Source organism: Panulirus ornatus, chromosome 6 (genome assembly GCF_036320965.1).
Source record: "Panulirus ornatus isolate Po-2019 chromosome 6, ASM3632096v1, whole genome shotgun sequence".
NCBI lineage: Eukaryota > Metazoa > Arthropoda > Malacostraca > Decapoda > Palinuridae > Panulirus > Panulirus ornatus.
In genome coordinates this window covers 29,235,727-29,250,972 of record NC_092229.1, presented here as the reverse complement: position 1 = coordinate 29,250,972, position 15,246 = coordinate 29,235,727, and the positions used below count along the sequence as shown (strand labels likewise).

General features: G+C 40.7%; 1 protein-coding gene across 6 annotated transcripts in view; it reads right to left on the bottom strand.

Moving 5' to 3' along the window:
* The window catches only part of LOC139749137 (ubiquinone biosynthesis protein COQ9, mitochondrial-like), a 233,760-nt gene that overhangs the window by 159,770 nt on the left and 58,744 nt on the right, over nucleotides 1–15,246 (bottom strand). For 2 of the 6 annotated variants that reach the window (XM_071662765.1, XM_071662766.1), the window contains exon 2: nucleotides 1,418–3,572. The exons of 2 other annotated variants lie outside the window; for them this stretch is intronic. In XM_071662765.1, coding sequence (XP_071518866.1) covers nucleotides 1,620–3,440 — 1,821 coding nt within the window. In that variant the 5' untranslated portion in view covers nucleotides 3,441–3,572 and the 3' untranslated portion in view covers nucleotides 1,418–1,619. Of the gene's footprint in view, nucleotides 1–1,417; nucleotides 3,573–15,246 lie in introns of those variants that run through there. 2 more of the 6 variants (XM_071662767.1, XM_071662770.1) reach the window with 2 other exon arrangements.

Genomic DNA, 15,246 nt, shown 5'->3' with positions numbered 1-15,246 from the left:
TGAATCAGGGCATGTGAAGCGTCTGGGGCAAACCATGGAAAGCTGTGTAGGTATGAATATTTGCGTGTGTGGACGTATGTATATACATGTGTATGGGGGTGGGTTGGGTCATTTCTTCCGTCTGTTTCCTTGCGCTACCTCGCAAACGCGGGAGACAGCGACAAAGCAAAAGAAAAAAAAATATATAAATACGTTAAAATGTATAGATATGTACATGTGCGTGTGTGGACGTGTATGTATATACATGTGTATGTTGGTGGGTTGGGCCATTCTTTTGTCTGTTTCCTTGCGCTACCTCACTAATGCGGGAGACAGCGACAATGTATAATTTATTTATATTGTATATATTTTGCTTTGTCGCTGTCTCCCATGTTAGCGAGGTAGCGCAAGGAAACAGACGAAAGAATGGCCCAACCCACCCACTAAAACACATGTATATACATACACGTCCACACACAGCACATATACATACCTATACATCTCAACGTATACACATATATACACACACAGACATATACATATATACACATGTACATAATTCTTACTGTCTGCCTTTATTCATTCCCATCGCCACCTCGCCACACATGAAATAACATCCCCTTCCCCCTCATGCGTGCGAGGTAGCGCTAGGAAAAGACAACAAAGGTCACATTTGTTCACACTCAGTCTCTAGCTGTCATGTAATAATGCCCGAAACCACAACTCCCTTTCCACATCCAGGCCCCACCAAACTTTCCATGGTTTACCCCAGATGCTCCACATGCCCTGGTTCAATCCATCGACAGCACGTCAACCCCGGTATACCACATCGTTCCAATTCACTCTATTCCTTGCACGCCTTTCACCCTCCTGCATGTTCAGGCCCCGATCACTCAAAATCTTTTTCACTCCATCTTTCCACCTCCAATTTGGTCTCCCACTTCTCCTCGTTCCCTCCACCTCTGACACATATATCCTCTTGGTCAATCTTTCCTCACTCATTCTCTCCATGTGACCAAACCATTTCAAAACACCCTCTTCTGCTATCTCAACCACACACTTTTTATTACCGCACATCTCTCTTACCCTATTATTACTTACTTGATCAAATCACCTCACACCACATATTGTCCTCAAACATCTCATTTCCAGCACATCCACCCTCCTGCGCACAACTCTATCCATAGCCCACGCCTCGCAACCATACAACAGTGTTGGAACCACTATTCCTTCAAACATACCCATTTTCGCTTTCCGTAGATAATGTTCTTGACTTCCACACATTCTTCATGGCTCCCAGAATTTTCGCCCCCTCCCCCACCCTATGATTCACTTGTGTAATAAATGTATAATAAATGAAATAAAATAAATATTTCATATCTATGTATGGGTTGTGTGTAAGTATGTATATATGAGGTTGCTTTTTAAATTCAAAAAGGATGCTATCTTCTTTTATTGAACTTTAATGCAATAGGAAAGAACACCTACAACCTTGTATTTTGCCATGAAAAATCTGAATTGATACACAAGGAATTTCAGACCCATCTAATTCAACAATTTATTGACTTTGATAAATTATAAAGGCAATGTTTCAAGAATTTAAAAAAAATTGCTATAATAAGTATTTTTTACAAACACAATTAAACTTTGCTTTCAATGGACTGTGTAACTCTTGCTAGCACGCACTGCATCATGTCCAAGGAACATATGGCAGTTTGCAGAATCTTTTTCTCTTGATCAAGTGGCATATTTGGTAACACTGAACCACCAACACACATACTCATTTCTATATGTTTTTCTTTGTTACTAGGAGAACTTATATCCTTAAGCTTAAGCTCATAATGACTTTTTGACAGATCAAGACCCTTCTGAAGCTGTGGAAGGTAGTCCTTTTGAAGAAATGGAACTACTTCCTTAATTCCTGTCTTGTTTTCTCGGTCACGAACAAACAGAAAAATGAGCAGATTTAAGGCAGCCATGATAAAATCACTCCACTCTAACATGTCAGTCTTTTCAGCATCTGGGAGTGAACAAACTACCATAACAAATTTTATCAAATGTTTTCCACAGAAATTAAAATCTAAGTTATCTTGATTTAGAGAAAGCGCTATATTTTCTTTTAATTCATGAATAACTAAGCCCAAAACACCAGCATGTTTTACTGATAACAGCAGGGCTTGAATTAGCTTTCTACGGCCAACACTGTCAAATTTACGAAGGTATGATCGAAATATATCCAGAGCAATTGTCCTTAATTCTTTGTTATCACAAAATGTCATAACTCTAATCAATAACTGTGGAAAAGATGAATGAGCTTTTGCTTCCAAAGATCCACTTGGTAACGATCTCTCTCCAAGATTATTCAAGAGAGTTTTTGCCAGAATCAATCCTTTGTGAATGGGTATGTGCTCCTTTTCTTGTAATAAGCTAGCAATAAGGGGCAAACAACTAAGAAACACATACTGGTGAGAGTATACACAAGGTACAGAGTCATTAGCCATGTGCTGACCTAACACACAATAAAAAAAAGAAGCCAATGAAAGCTGAGAAATTTCATCCTTTCTTTCTTCTTTCTGATCTTCAGTCTCCCAAGAATTATCTTCTTTTCCTTTAGTTTCTTGTTCTTCATCATTGTTTCCTTCACATGCTAAGAGAATCTTTGAATTTTTCCACCTGATATTAGAAAACAATTTAAAAACATTACTCAGGAGATTTCCTATCATGCTTGTTAAATCACTACAAGTACTGTATACTGAACTCTCTATTTCTCCTACGTCACAGTATATAACTAGATAGGTAACTGGTTTATGAAACAGCTGGAGAAGAAAAAGAGCAAGGTATTCTCTTGAACTCACAACGTTACCTATCCATATCAATTCTCTATTCATCACTTTCCTATAAAACACTTCATAAAAATCTTTGAGCCACTGCAAAGCACTTGTTACGGCTATGACATCTGGATGAACATCTAACACTTTTCTTTCTTTGCCTTCCAAATTATTTCCTGTTGGTAATTCCATGACTGATATACGAGAATAAAGTGTATTAAATACCCATGAGAAAGTAACCAAACGGGTGTTTAGAGACACTTCACGCAACAGCAATGTCTGAATAGGCTGCAACATCACATGAAACTGAATTCCTGAAGAATGGATTTCTAATTCTTCCAAAAAGACCAAGAGTGCCTCCTTAGAGTTTGCAACAGAGGCTATGTACACTAGTAAATTTTCCACACATTTTTCTCCATCAAGGCCAAGGTCTTCATGGAGAAGTTTAGTAATTATTGGCACAAGATCAAGACTATTGTGAACAAGATACTGGTGATACTTCTGCTCTTTAGTTATTGCAATAGCAGATTCATATTCACCATCTCTTAATTTCTTCCAGAGAATAGACCCAAGGTCTTGTTGGGTGGTCTCCAAAGGGTCAGGTGTGTCTTCTGTATCAACCACTGTACCCATGATTCTTTATAATTTTCTATTCATGTGACAATGATGGGTTTAAATATGGCAGCGTACAATTTACTGTGGCTGGCACTGCATTCTGGTCCTGTCTTCAAATGATGATCTGCCGTATTCAGGTTCCCCTTCAGTCTGAAAGCAAGCAGGAAAGGTATCTTCAGTATTAGCCTCCTCTCTGCTTTTCTTTAAAGTTACTTCTCTTAATTAAGCAATTATGGAAGTGAGTAGTGCTACATTTACTATCCTTTGTATGGTTATCACAATTATTATCAAAATCTAATATTAAGATAAAAATTTAAGTTTTGAGATATGAAAAACTTTTTCTCTTCTGGTCAGTGTCCTACAAGCCATGAGAAATATCTTCTAATCTCTCGAGTTAAAAATCATTCCTCCAACATTCCTGGTGAGGTCATTGCCTCTCGTCCCTCTTTAACCACTAATTCTGAGAGAGCAGCCTTGTCTAGGCCCAGGTCCAACTTCCAACCAATCAACACCCTTAAACACAGTTTAGGATGACATCATACCCTGACCACCTGCCTCATATTCTCAGAGAGAACATCAACCTAATGGTGGTCACTACTGGTTTAGAGTAAGATTTTTTGAAAGAAAGGAGATGGAAGGAAGGCAAATAAACCAGGAAAAAATTTACATGTCATCACCCAAGAGAAATTTTTTTTTCCTATTTCAAAACCTGCATTTCTCTCCTGGATCAGTTTGTCCTGTATGCCATGAGATCTCATCAACATAGAGGAGAATGGTTAGAGAGCTCTAAGCAAAAAAAGTAATAGAAAAACCTTAAGAGTCCCCTTCAGTACAACAAGCTACATCTGCCCTAATGATGGCTACCCCAGAGCCAGAACAGACTGACCCCTCACAATCCAGGGTAAGATATCACTATCAGACATAGAGGAATTTCAAAGGCCTGAATCATTACTCTCCTCTAAAGGAAGCTCTTCAGAAAGGCCAAATATGAAGACTACTTTCCAAAACTCATGGCTTTTGAAATACAGGCAGATAATGTACGAAAAACAATTTCTGTTTTCATATAAATAAGGGATTAAAGACCATAAGAAAAAAAAAGTACTGGAAATATGCCTCACCCACACATGAACTGCTGGTATTCTGTCCACAAACATGTAATTTCTCCTTGTAACAAATAACACTAAACTCAAACTACTCATACTTCGCAACTCTAGATCTTGCTGTGGTAGGCACTTTGCGCTAGCCCTACCTTTTGGCAAAATGGTTGGAGCAATAGATAGTAGTAGTATGTAGGAACATTAGACCGGAGCTTTAGGTAGAAACATTGAGTAGAAATAGCAGGTTAAGAGCATTAGGCAGTAGTAGAAAGCAATAACTCAGGTAGACAAATTAGGCAGAAGTAGTTGGTAGGAACATTAGGTACAAGTCTCCGAAAACACTGCATAGAATTGTCCTCTGCCAGTGGCCTGTTAAGGGTGAGGCACTAAAGGCGAAGAAGTAGCACTTGAGTTCAAGTAATGGACACTTTTGCTGTAGCCAATCCCTTGAGGAAAATCCCCAAAGGGAATGGGCATCAGAGATAAAGACAGATAGAATAGAGAGATGTACCACAGAGAGATGTACCAAGTAGGAAACAAAGTTATTAAAGCAAAAAAGTAATATATAATACAGATAAGTAATAGATTATGTAACATAAGCATTTGCCTACTTTCTTTTAATGACAGCTGAGATGGCATGGCCAACTGAATGCCCTGATCAACGCCATCTTGTCAAAATATATACTCTTGACTAAGACAGGTACCCACTTTACTGACCAATCCCTGGGGGATGATGAATAGATGGAATGACTGTGGACCAACTGCTGCAGCCAGGATTTGAATGTATCAGCTCAACCTTGGGCAGCCTGTAAATCTGGCACAGTCAGAGATGTTATCTGCTACCCCATGAAGGTCACTCATGTTTCTCTAGGATCTGTGATAGGCTAAGTGCTTTTCCCCATATTCTCACTCAATATGTAGACAATTATTAGTTCATGCATTTGGTAAGAACCTATTGAAGAGAACTGCATAGAAAAATATATATAGAAAATAAAATCCACCATCTCATTTACCATGTGAGACAGTCATCTTGCTTACCAAGTGAGACAAGTTCTGAACCCATGCAATTGCAAAACCCAGGTCCTAAGTAAGTTTTTTTCTGTAATTCTATTTTTTCTGAATATGCAAGTAACCATTAGTTCATGCATTAGGGAAGCATATAAATAACTAAACAAATAAATAAATAACAGAGAGCTGAAGAGGGTATGCTGAAATGGTTTGACATATGGAGAGAATGAGTGAGGAAAGGCTGATAAAGAGATACAGAAGTAGAAGGAACAAAAACGAGAGGACTGAATTGGAAATGAAAGGATGAGGTGAAAGCAATTTAAGAATGATCAGAGCCTGAACATGCAGAAGGGTGAAAGGCATGCATGGGATAGAGTAGACTGGAATGATGTCAATGGACTGAACCTAGGCATGTGAAGCATCTGGGGTAAACAATGGAAGGGTCTGTGGAATCTGGTTGTGGATAGGAAGCTGTGGTTTCAGTGCATTACACATAACATACACATAACAGATAGAAAATGGATGTGAGCAATTGAGGCCTTCTTTGTCTGTTCCTGATGCTACCTTGCTCACGTGGAAAACAGTGATCGAGTATGAAATAAATAAGAGATTGTTTCATTGCATTTAGGAAGCCATTTGGTTGAAAATATACAGCTGGGGAATTATATAAGTGAGGGGTTATAGTAAGAACTAGTTAATCAGTCGTGAGATAGCTTCAAGATCATGGTGGGGCTTAATACTTCTACGCTTTAGATAAGCACATGAGTCGAGTCTATCAACATGGTATAGGATCTTTAACGAAGCAAATTTCTTGGTTTATACATCATTATCTATCCCGACATAAGTCTTGAGTTCCAATCTGACCGACTGGTACAGCATTCTTTTATCCTACTCAATTTCTATCGTGATTATCATGTTTCATATCAACCAGCTTTGTTATATGATTCTGTAGTTTTTTTTACCTTTTAAGATTCTTTAGTTCATATTTCATAATTCTAATTTTCTATGTTATGCAAGTTCTATTGCGATTATCTCATTTTTGTTTAACCAGTTTTATGAGGACATTTTTTCTAAAGCACTCTATGGTTTATATAAAAAAATTCTTTGGAATATATTTTACCATCTTGGCAGCTCCCTCATCAGCACTCAATGCTTCACCTGTGACTCAAACGTTGTGAAAGCTATAACTTATCTTAAATCTACTGAACCAATCGTGACTTGCTGTGAAGTTCTCTATGTAATCCTTGTCCACCCATTCCTTCAAAAAGTCTCAAAAAGACTTCTAGCCTTCACCTGGATTGTTAGTAAGCTTAGTGGTACACGTAATCGAATTTGATCTTCTATCCAAAGCATCAACTTTGCAAATTCCTCGATGGGTCCTTGTTGTTGCTTTGTTATTATCATACTCTTCATACTTGCTGAACCTTTCACTGCTTCACATGTCTTTCCTTTGTTCTTTTAAATTGTGGACACCATCGAATGGGACAACTGTAGATCATGAGCAATCCCATTAACTTTTTCCTCCTTCATATTGCGTGATTACCCTCATTTTCAATCCCAAATCAAGCATCTTCCTTGGCTTCTTGCCAGACCTATCAACATGTGATGGGCTTTTTCCTCTCACTTGTCATCTGCTTAAGGGTTTAATACAAAAATGGTTTAATCCAGAACAAAAATTCGTTAGATTCACTTGAATAATGCATGCTTACTGAATGATAACCAAGAACGAGAACTGAGAGAGATGCTGTGACGTACACAATGCTAGGATATCATCTGACAGTCACTATTGTACGCATGCAGTCATTAGCAATAGCAGATGTACGACCAAGCTTAATTTTCAAATTTACGTATATTTCTAATCTTTATTTTCCTACGGTTGTATGTACAGATGGTTGTAAGTCGCACAAGTTGTAAGTAGGTTATAGACAGTATACATTTACTGATGATCAGTTGAACATTCAGTGATGCAAAATTACATCGCGGCTGCAGCAGTAGTATTGTGTTGACATACATTATACAGCGAAAATTAAGTGATGTTAAGTTATATACTAGTTAAACTACAGTAATACTGTGTTGACATATATAATGGTTGACATTAAGTGATGAATATTTTTAAGTTGGATGCTTTACAGTAATATAAAAGTAGACATACACATAATTATGGGAACACTAAGCTATTTGCTTGTTTAGCTGTTCATGAATTGTTTATGGCATTCACAGTAGTAAGTATAGGACAATGCTTGTAACTGTATGAGCAATGGTTGGTACAAGATGACTGCGGCAATGGACATCAGTCAGAAGAGTAGTCTTGGTCGTATGATGCTGGATAACAACTTCAACAGTCACTGTGGTCAGCTGGGTCACAATTCTAAGGGTTGAATGACCAAGGGATATATCCATGTCATGTTGTTTGTCAGCGGCAACTGCAACTCTAACATAAGCCTCTTGAGAGACTCTCACCAGTTTACTAATATAGGTGTCTAATTTGTATATATCCATCAAAATCAAATTCACTGGAGGTAGACACTCTTATGTGAAGATGATAGGTCTAATCAGGTATAATCCAAGTATCAAGCTGGGGGGGAAACGAAAGTTCATGTCAACATCTTGACTTGTAGATAGCCCAAGAGCATTAATGAACACATCCTATCCCACTGAGGAGGGCTGTGTACAAAAATTTATCAAAAACAGAATTTACCGTAACATTCACCGAGTAGATGTATTTCCAAGGGAACCATTTGTTTTCCTGAATTGGAAACATTCTAAACTGTACACTGCTATCCTGCCCATATTTTTGTTGCAGCCACCTAATCTTTTCCAATTTTATCATTTTAGCAAAAGCTGTGATGCTATAATGCGAGCCCAGATCAAACTGGAGGTGGAAGGAGGAAGTGAAAAAGATTTTGAGCAATCGGGGCCTGAACATACAGGAGGGTGAATGGTGTGCAAGGAATAGAGTGAACTGGAACAATGTGGCATACTGAGGTCAATGTGCTGCCACTGGACTGAACCGGGGAATATGAAGCATCTAGGGTAAACCATGGAAAGGTCTGTGGGACCTTGAGTATTTCAGGGAAATTACATGGGAGGGTATTGATTGAGAGCATCAGATTGGGGAAGAGCAGTGTGGTTTCAGAATTGGTAGAGGATGTGAGGATCAGGTGTTTGCTTTGAAGAATGTATGTGCGAAATTCTTGGAAAAACAAATGGATTTGTATGAAGGATTTATGGATCTGAAGAAGTCATATGATAGAGTTGACAGAGATGCTCTGTGGAAGGTATCAAGAGTATATGGTATGGGAAGCAAGTTGCTAGAAGCAGTGAAAAGTTTTTATCAAGGATCTAAGGCATGAGTACGAGTAGGAAGAGGGGAAATTGACTGGTTCCCAGTGAATGGTGGCTTGTGGCAAGGGTGCTAGATGTCTCTATGGTTATCTAATTTGTTTATGGATGGGGTTGTTAAGGGAGGTGAATGCAAGAGTTTTGGAGAGAGGGGCAAGTATGCAGTCTGTTGTGAATGAGAAGGCTTGGGAAATGAGTCAGTTGATGTTCGTTGATGATACAGCGCTGGTGGCTGATTCCAGTGAGAAACTGCAGAAGCTGGTGACTGAGTTTGGTAAAGTGTGTGAAAGAAGAAAGCTGAGAGTAAATGTGAATAAGAGCAAGGTTACTAGGTAAAGTAGGGTTGAGGGACAAGTAAATTGGGGGTTAAGTTTGAATGTAGAAAAACTGGAGGAAGTGAAGTGTTTTAGATATCTGAGAGTGGATTTGGCAAAGGATGGAACCATGGAAGCAAATGTGAGTCACAGTGTGGGGGAGGGGGCAAAGGTTCTGTGTGGAAAGGAAGAACATCATCTCGGAAAGCAAAAATGGGTATGTTTGAAGGAATAGTGGTTCCAACAATGCTATATGGTTGCGAGGCATGGGCTATAGATGGGTTGTGCAGAGGAGCGTGGATGTGTTGGAAAAGAGATGTTGGAGGACAATATGTGGTGTGAGGTGGTTTGATTGAGTAAGTAATGAAAGGGTAAGAGAGATGTGTGGTAATAAAAAAAGTGTGGTTAAGAGCAGAAAAGTGTGTATTGAAATGGTTTGGTCACATGGAGAGAATGAGTGAAGAAAGATTGACAAAGAGGATATATGTGTCAGAGGTGGAGGGAAAGAGAAGTGGGAGACCAAATTGGAGGTGGAAGGGTGGAGTGAAAAAGATTTTGAGTGATCGGGGCCTGAACATACAGGAGGGTGAAAGGCATGCAAGGAATAGAGTGAACTGGAACGATGCAGTATACCAGGGTCAACGTGATGTCAATGGATTGAACCAGGGCATATGAAGTGACTGGGATAAACCATGGAATGTTTTGTGGAGCCTGGATGTGGAAAGGAAGCTGTGGTTTCAGTGCATTACACATGACAGTTAGAGACTGAGTGTGAATGAATGAGGCCTTTGATGCCTTTTACCAGCGCTACCTTGCACACATGCAGGGGGGGGGGGTGTCATTTCATGTGAGGTGGGGTGGCTACGGGAATGCATAAAGGCAGCATGTATGAATTACGTTCATGTGTATATATGTATATGTCTGTGTATGTATATATATGTATACAATGAAATTTTTTTTTTTTTTTTTTTTTTTTTTTTTTATACTTTGTCGCTGTCTCCCGCGTTTGCGAGGTAGCGCAAGGAAACAGACGAAAGAAATGGCCCAACCCCCCCCCCCATTCACATGTACATACACACGTCCACACACGCAAATATACATACCTACACAGCCTTCCATGGTTTACCCCAGACGCCTCACATGCCCTGCTTCAATCCACTGACAGCACGTCAACCCCTGTATACCACATGACTCCAATTCACTCTATTTCTTGCCCTCCTTTCACCCTCCTGCATGTTCAGGCCCCCGATCACACAAAATCCCCTTCACTCCATCTTTCCACCTCCAATTTGGTCTCCCTCTTCTCCTCGTTCCCTCCACCTCCGACACATATATCCTCTTGGTCAATCTCTCCTCACTCATTCTCTCCATGTGCCCAAACCATTTCAAAACACCCTCTTCTGCTCTCTCAACCACGCTCTTTTTATTTCCACACATCTCTCTTACCCTTACGTTACTTACTCGATCAAACCACCTCACACCACACATTGTCCTCAAACATCTCATTTCCAGCACATCCATCCTCATGCGCACATCTCTATCCATAGCCCACGCCTCGCAACCATACAACATTGTTGGAACCACTATTCCCTCAAACATACCCATTTTTGCTTTCCGAGATAATGTTCTCGACTTCCACACATTTTTCAAGGCTCCCAAAATTTTCGCCCCCTCCCCCACCCTATGATCCACTTCCGCTTCCATGGTTCCATCCGCTGACAGATCCACTCCCAGATATCTAAAACACTTCACTTCCTCCAGTTTTTCTCCATTCAAACTCACCTCCCAATTGACTTGACCCTCACCCCTACTGTACCTAATAACCTTGCTCTTATTCACATTTACTCTCAACTTTCTTCTTCCACACACTTTACCAAACTCAGTCACCAGCTTCTGCAGTTTCTCACATGAATCAGCCACCAGCGCTGTATCATCAGCGAACAACAACTGACTCACTTCCCAAGCTCTCTCATCCCCAACAGTCTTCATACTTGCCCCTCTTTCCAGGACTCTTGCATTTACCTCCCTTACAACCCCATCCATAAACAAATTAAACAACCATGGAGACATCACACACCCCTGCCGCAAACCTACATTCACTGAGAACCAATCACTTTCCTCTCTTCCTACACGTACACATGCCTTACATCCTCGATAAAAACTTTTCACTGCTTCTAACAACTTGCCTCCCACACCATATATTCTTAATACCTTCCACAGAGCATCTCTATCAACTCTATCATATGCCTTCTCCAGATCCATAAATGCTACATACAAATCCATTTGCTTTTCTAAGTATTTCTCACATACATTCTTCAAAGCAAACACCTGGTCCACACATCCTCTACCACTTCTGAAACCACACTGCTCTTCCCCAATCTGATGCTCTGTACATGCCTTCACCCTCTCAATCAATACCCTCCCATATAATTTACCAGGAATACTCAACAAACTTATACCTCTGTAATTTGAGCACTCACTCTTATCCCCTTTGCCTTTGTACAATGGCACTACGCACGCATTCCGCCAATCCTCAGGCACCTCACCATGAGTCATACATACATTAAATAACCTTACCAACCAGTCAACAATACAGTCACCCCCTTTCTTAATAAATTCCACTGCAATACCATCCAAACCTGCTGCCTTGCCGGCTTTCATCTTCCGCAAAGCTTTTACTACCTCTTCTCTGTTTACCAAATCATTTTCCCTAACCCTCTCACTTTGCACACCACCTCGACCAAAACACCCTATATCTGCCACTCTGTCATCAGACACATTCAACAAACCTTCAAAATACTCATTCCATCTCCTTCTCACATCACCGCTACTTGTTATCACCTCCCCATTTACGCCCTTCACTGAAGTTCCCATTTGCTCCCTTGTCTTACGCACCCCATTTACCTCCTTCCAGAACATCTTTTTATTCTCCCTAAAATTTACTGATAGTCTCTCACCCCAACTCTCATTTGCCCTTTTTTTCACCTCTTGCACCTTTCTCTTGACCTCCTGTCTCTTTCTTTTATACTTCTCCCACTCAATTGCATTTTTTCCCTGCAAAAATCGTCCAAATGCCTCTCTCTTCTCTTTCACTAATACTCTTACTTCTTCATCCCACCACTCACTACCCTTTCTAAACAGCCCACCTCCCACTCTTCTCATGCCACAAGCATCTTTTGCGCAATCCATCACTGATTCCCTAAATACATCCCATTCCTCCCCCACTCCCCTTACTTCCATTGTTCTCACCTTTTTCCATTCTGTACACAGTCTCTCCTGGTACTTCCCCACACAGGTCTCCTTCCCAAGCTCACTTACTCTCACCACCTTCTTCACCCCAACATTCACTCCTCTTTTCTGAAAACCCATACTAATCTTCACCTTAGCCTCCACAAGATAATGATCAGACATCCCTCCAGTTGCACCTCTCAGCACATTAACATCCAAAAGTCTCTCTTTCGCACGCCTGTCAATTAACACGTAATCCAATAACGCTCTCTGGCCATCTCTCCTACTTACATAAGTATACTTATGTATATCTCGCTTTTTAAACCAGGTATTCCCAATCATCAGTCCTTTTTCAGCACATAAATCTACAAGCTCTTCACCATTTCCATTTACAACACTGAACACCCCATGCATACCAATTATTCCCTCAACTGCCACATTACTCACCTTTGCATTCAAATCACCCATCACTATAACCCGGTCTCGTGCATCAAAACCGCTAACACACTCATTTAGCTGCTCCCAAAACACTTGCCTCTCATGATCTTTCTTCTCATGCCCAGGTGCATATGCACCAATAATCACCCACCTCTCTCCATCAACTTTCAATTTTACCCATATTAATCGAGAATTTACTTTCTTACATTCTATCACATACTCCCACAACTCCTGTTTCAGGAGTATTGCTACTCCTTCCCTTGCTCTTGTCCTCTCACTAACCCCTGACTTCACTCCCCAGACATTTCCAAACCACTCTTCCCCTTTACCCTTGAGCTTCGTTTCACTCAGAGCCAAAACATCCAGGTTCCTTTCCTCAAACATACTACCTATCTCTCCTTTTTTCACATCTTGGTTACATCCACACACATTTAGGCACCCCACTCTGAGCCTTCGAGGAGGATGATCACTCCCCGCGTGACTCCTTCTTCTGTTTCCCATTTTAGAAAGTTAATACAAGGAGGGGAGGATTTCCGGCCCCCCGCTCCCGTCCCCTCTAGTCGCTTTCTACGACACGCGAGGAATACGTGGGAAGTATTCTTTCACCCCTATCCCCAAGGATAATATACATATATATATACATATACACACACACACACACACACACACATATGCACATACACACACACACACAATGAAATGTATAGGTATGTATATGTGCATGTGTGGACAAAAATGTACATACATGTGTATGTGGGTGGGTTGGGCCATTCTTTTGTCTGTTTCCTTGCGCTACCTCGCTAATGCAGAAGACAGCGACAAAGTACAATAAATAACTAAATAAATAAAAATATCATCGAGGATGTAAGGCATGTGTACGAGTAGGAAGAAAGGAAACTGACTGGTTCGCAGTGAATGTCGGTTTGTGGCAGGGGTGTGTGATGTCTCCATGGTTGTTTAATTTGTTTATGGATGGGGTTGTTAGGGAGGTGAATGCAAGAGTATTGGAAAGAGGGGCAAGTATGCAGTCTGTTGTGGATGAGAGGGCTTGGGAAGTGAGTCAGTTGTTGTTCACTGATGATACAGTGCTGGTGGCTGAATCCAGTGAGAAACTGCAGAAGCTGGTGACAGTTTGGTAAAGTGTGTGAAAGAAAGCTGAGAGCAAATGCGAATAAGAGCAAGGTTATTATGGACAGCAGGGTTGAGGGACAAGTAAATTGGGAGGTAAGTTTGAATGGAGAAAATCTGGAGGAAGTAAAGTGTTTTAGATATCTGGGAGTGGATTTGGCAGCGGATGGAACCATGGAAGCAGAAGTGAGTCACAGGGTGGGGGAGGGGGCAAAACTTCTGGGAGCATTGAAAAATGTGTGAAAGGCAAGAACATAATCTCGGAAAGCAAAAATGGGTATGTCTGAAGGAAGAGTGGTTCCAACAAAGTTATATGGTTGCGAGGCGTGGTCTAAAGATAGGGTTGTGCAGAGGAAGGTCAATGTATTGGAAACAAAATGTTTGAGGACAATATGTGGTGTGAGGTGGTTTGATTGAGTAAGTAATGAAAAGATAAGAGAGATGTGTGGTAATATAAAGAGTGTGGTTGAGAGAGCAGAAGAGGGTGTATTGAAATGGTTTGGTCACATGGAGAGAATGAGTGAGGAAAGATTGACAAAGAGAATATATGTGTCAGAGGTGGAGGGAATGAGGAGAAGTGGGAGACCAAATTCGAGGCGGAAGGATGGAGTGAAAAAGATTTTGAGCGATCAGGGCCTGAACATGCAGGAGGGTGAAAGGCATGCAAGGAATAGAGTGAATTGGAACAATGTGGTAACCCGGGGTCGATGTGCTGTCAATGTATTGAAACAGGGCTTGTGAAGCGTCTGGGGTAAACCATGGAAAGTTTTGTGGGGCCTGGATGTGGAAAGGGAGCTGTGGTTTCGGTGTATTATACATGACAGCTAGAGACTGAGTGTGAATGAATGTGGCCTTTGTTGTCTTTTTCTAGCGCTACCTCGCGCACATGCGGGGGAAGGGGGTTGTCATTTCATGTGTGGCGGGGTGGGGATGGGAATGAATAAAGGCAGCAAGAATGAATTATGTACATGTGGTATATGTATATGTCGGTGTATGTATATATATGTATACGTTGAAATGTATAGGTATGTATATGTGCGTGTGTGGGCGTGTATGTATATACATGTGTATGTGGGTGGGTTGGGCCATTCTTTCATCTGTTTCCTTGCGCTACCTCACTAAAGCGGGAGACAGCAACAAAGTATAATAATACAAATAAAATATTTCATTATATTATTATGCATAATCGCTGTTTCCTGCATCAGCGAGGTAGAGCCAGGAAACATGAAGAATGGCCCATCCACTCATATACACACACATACATATATT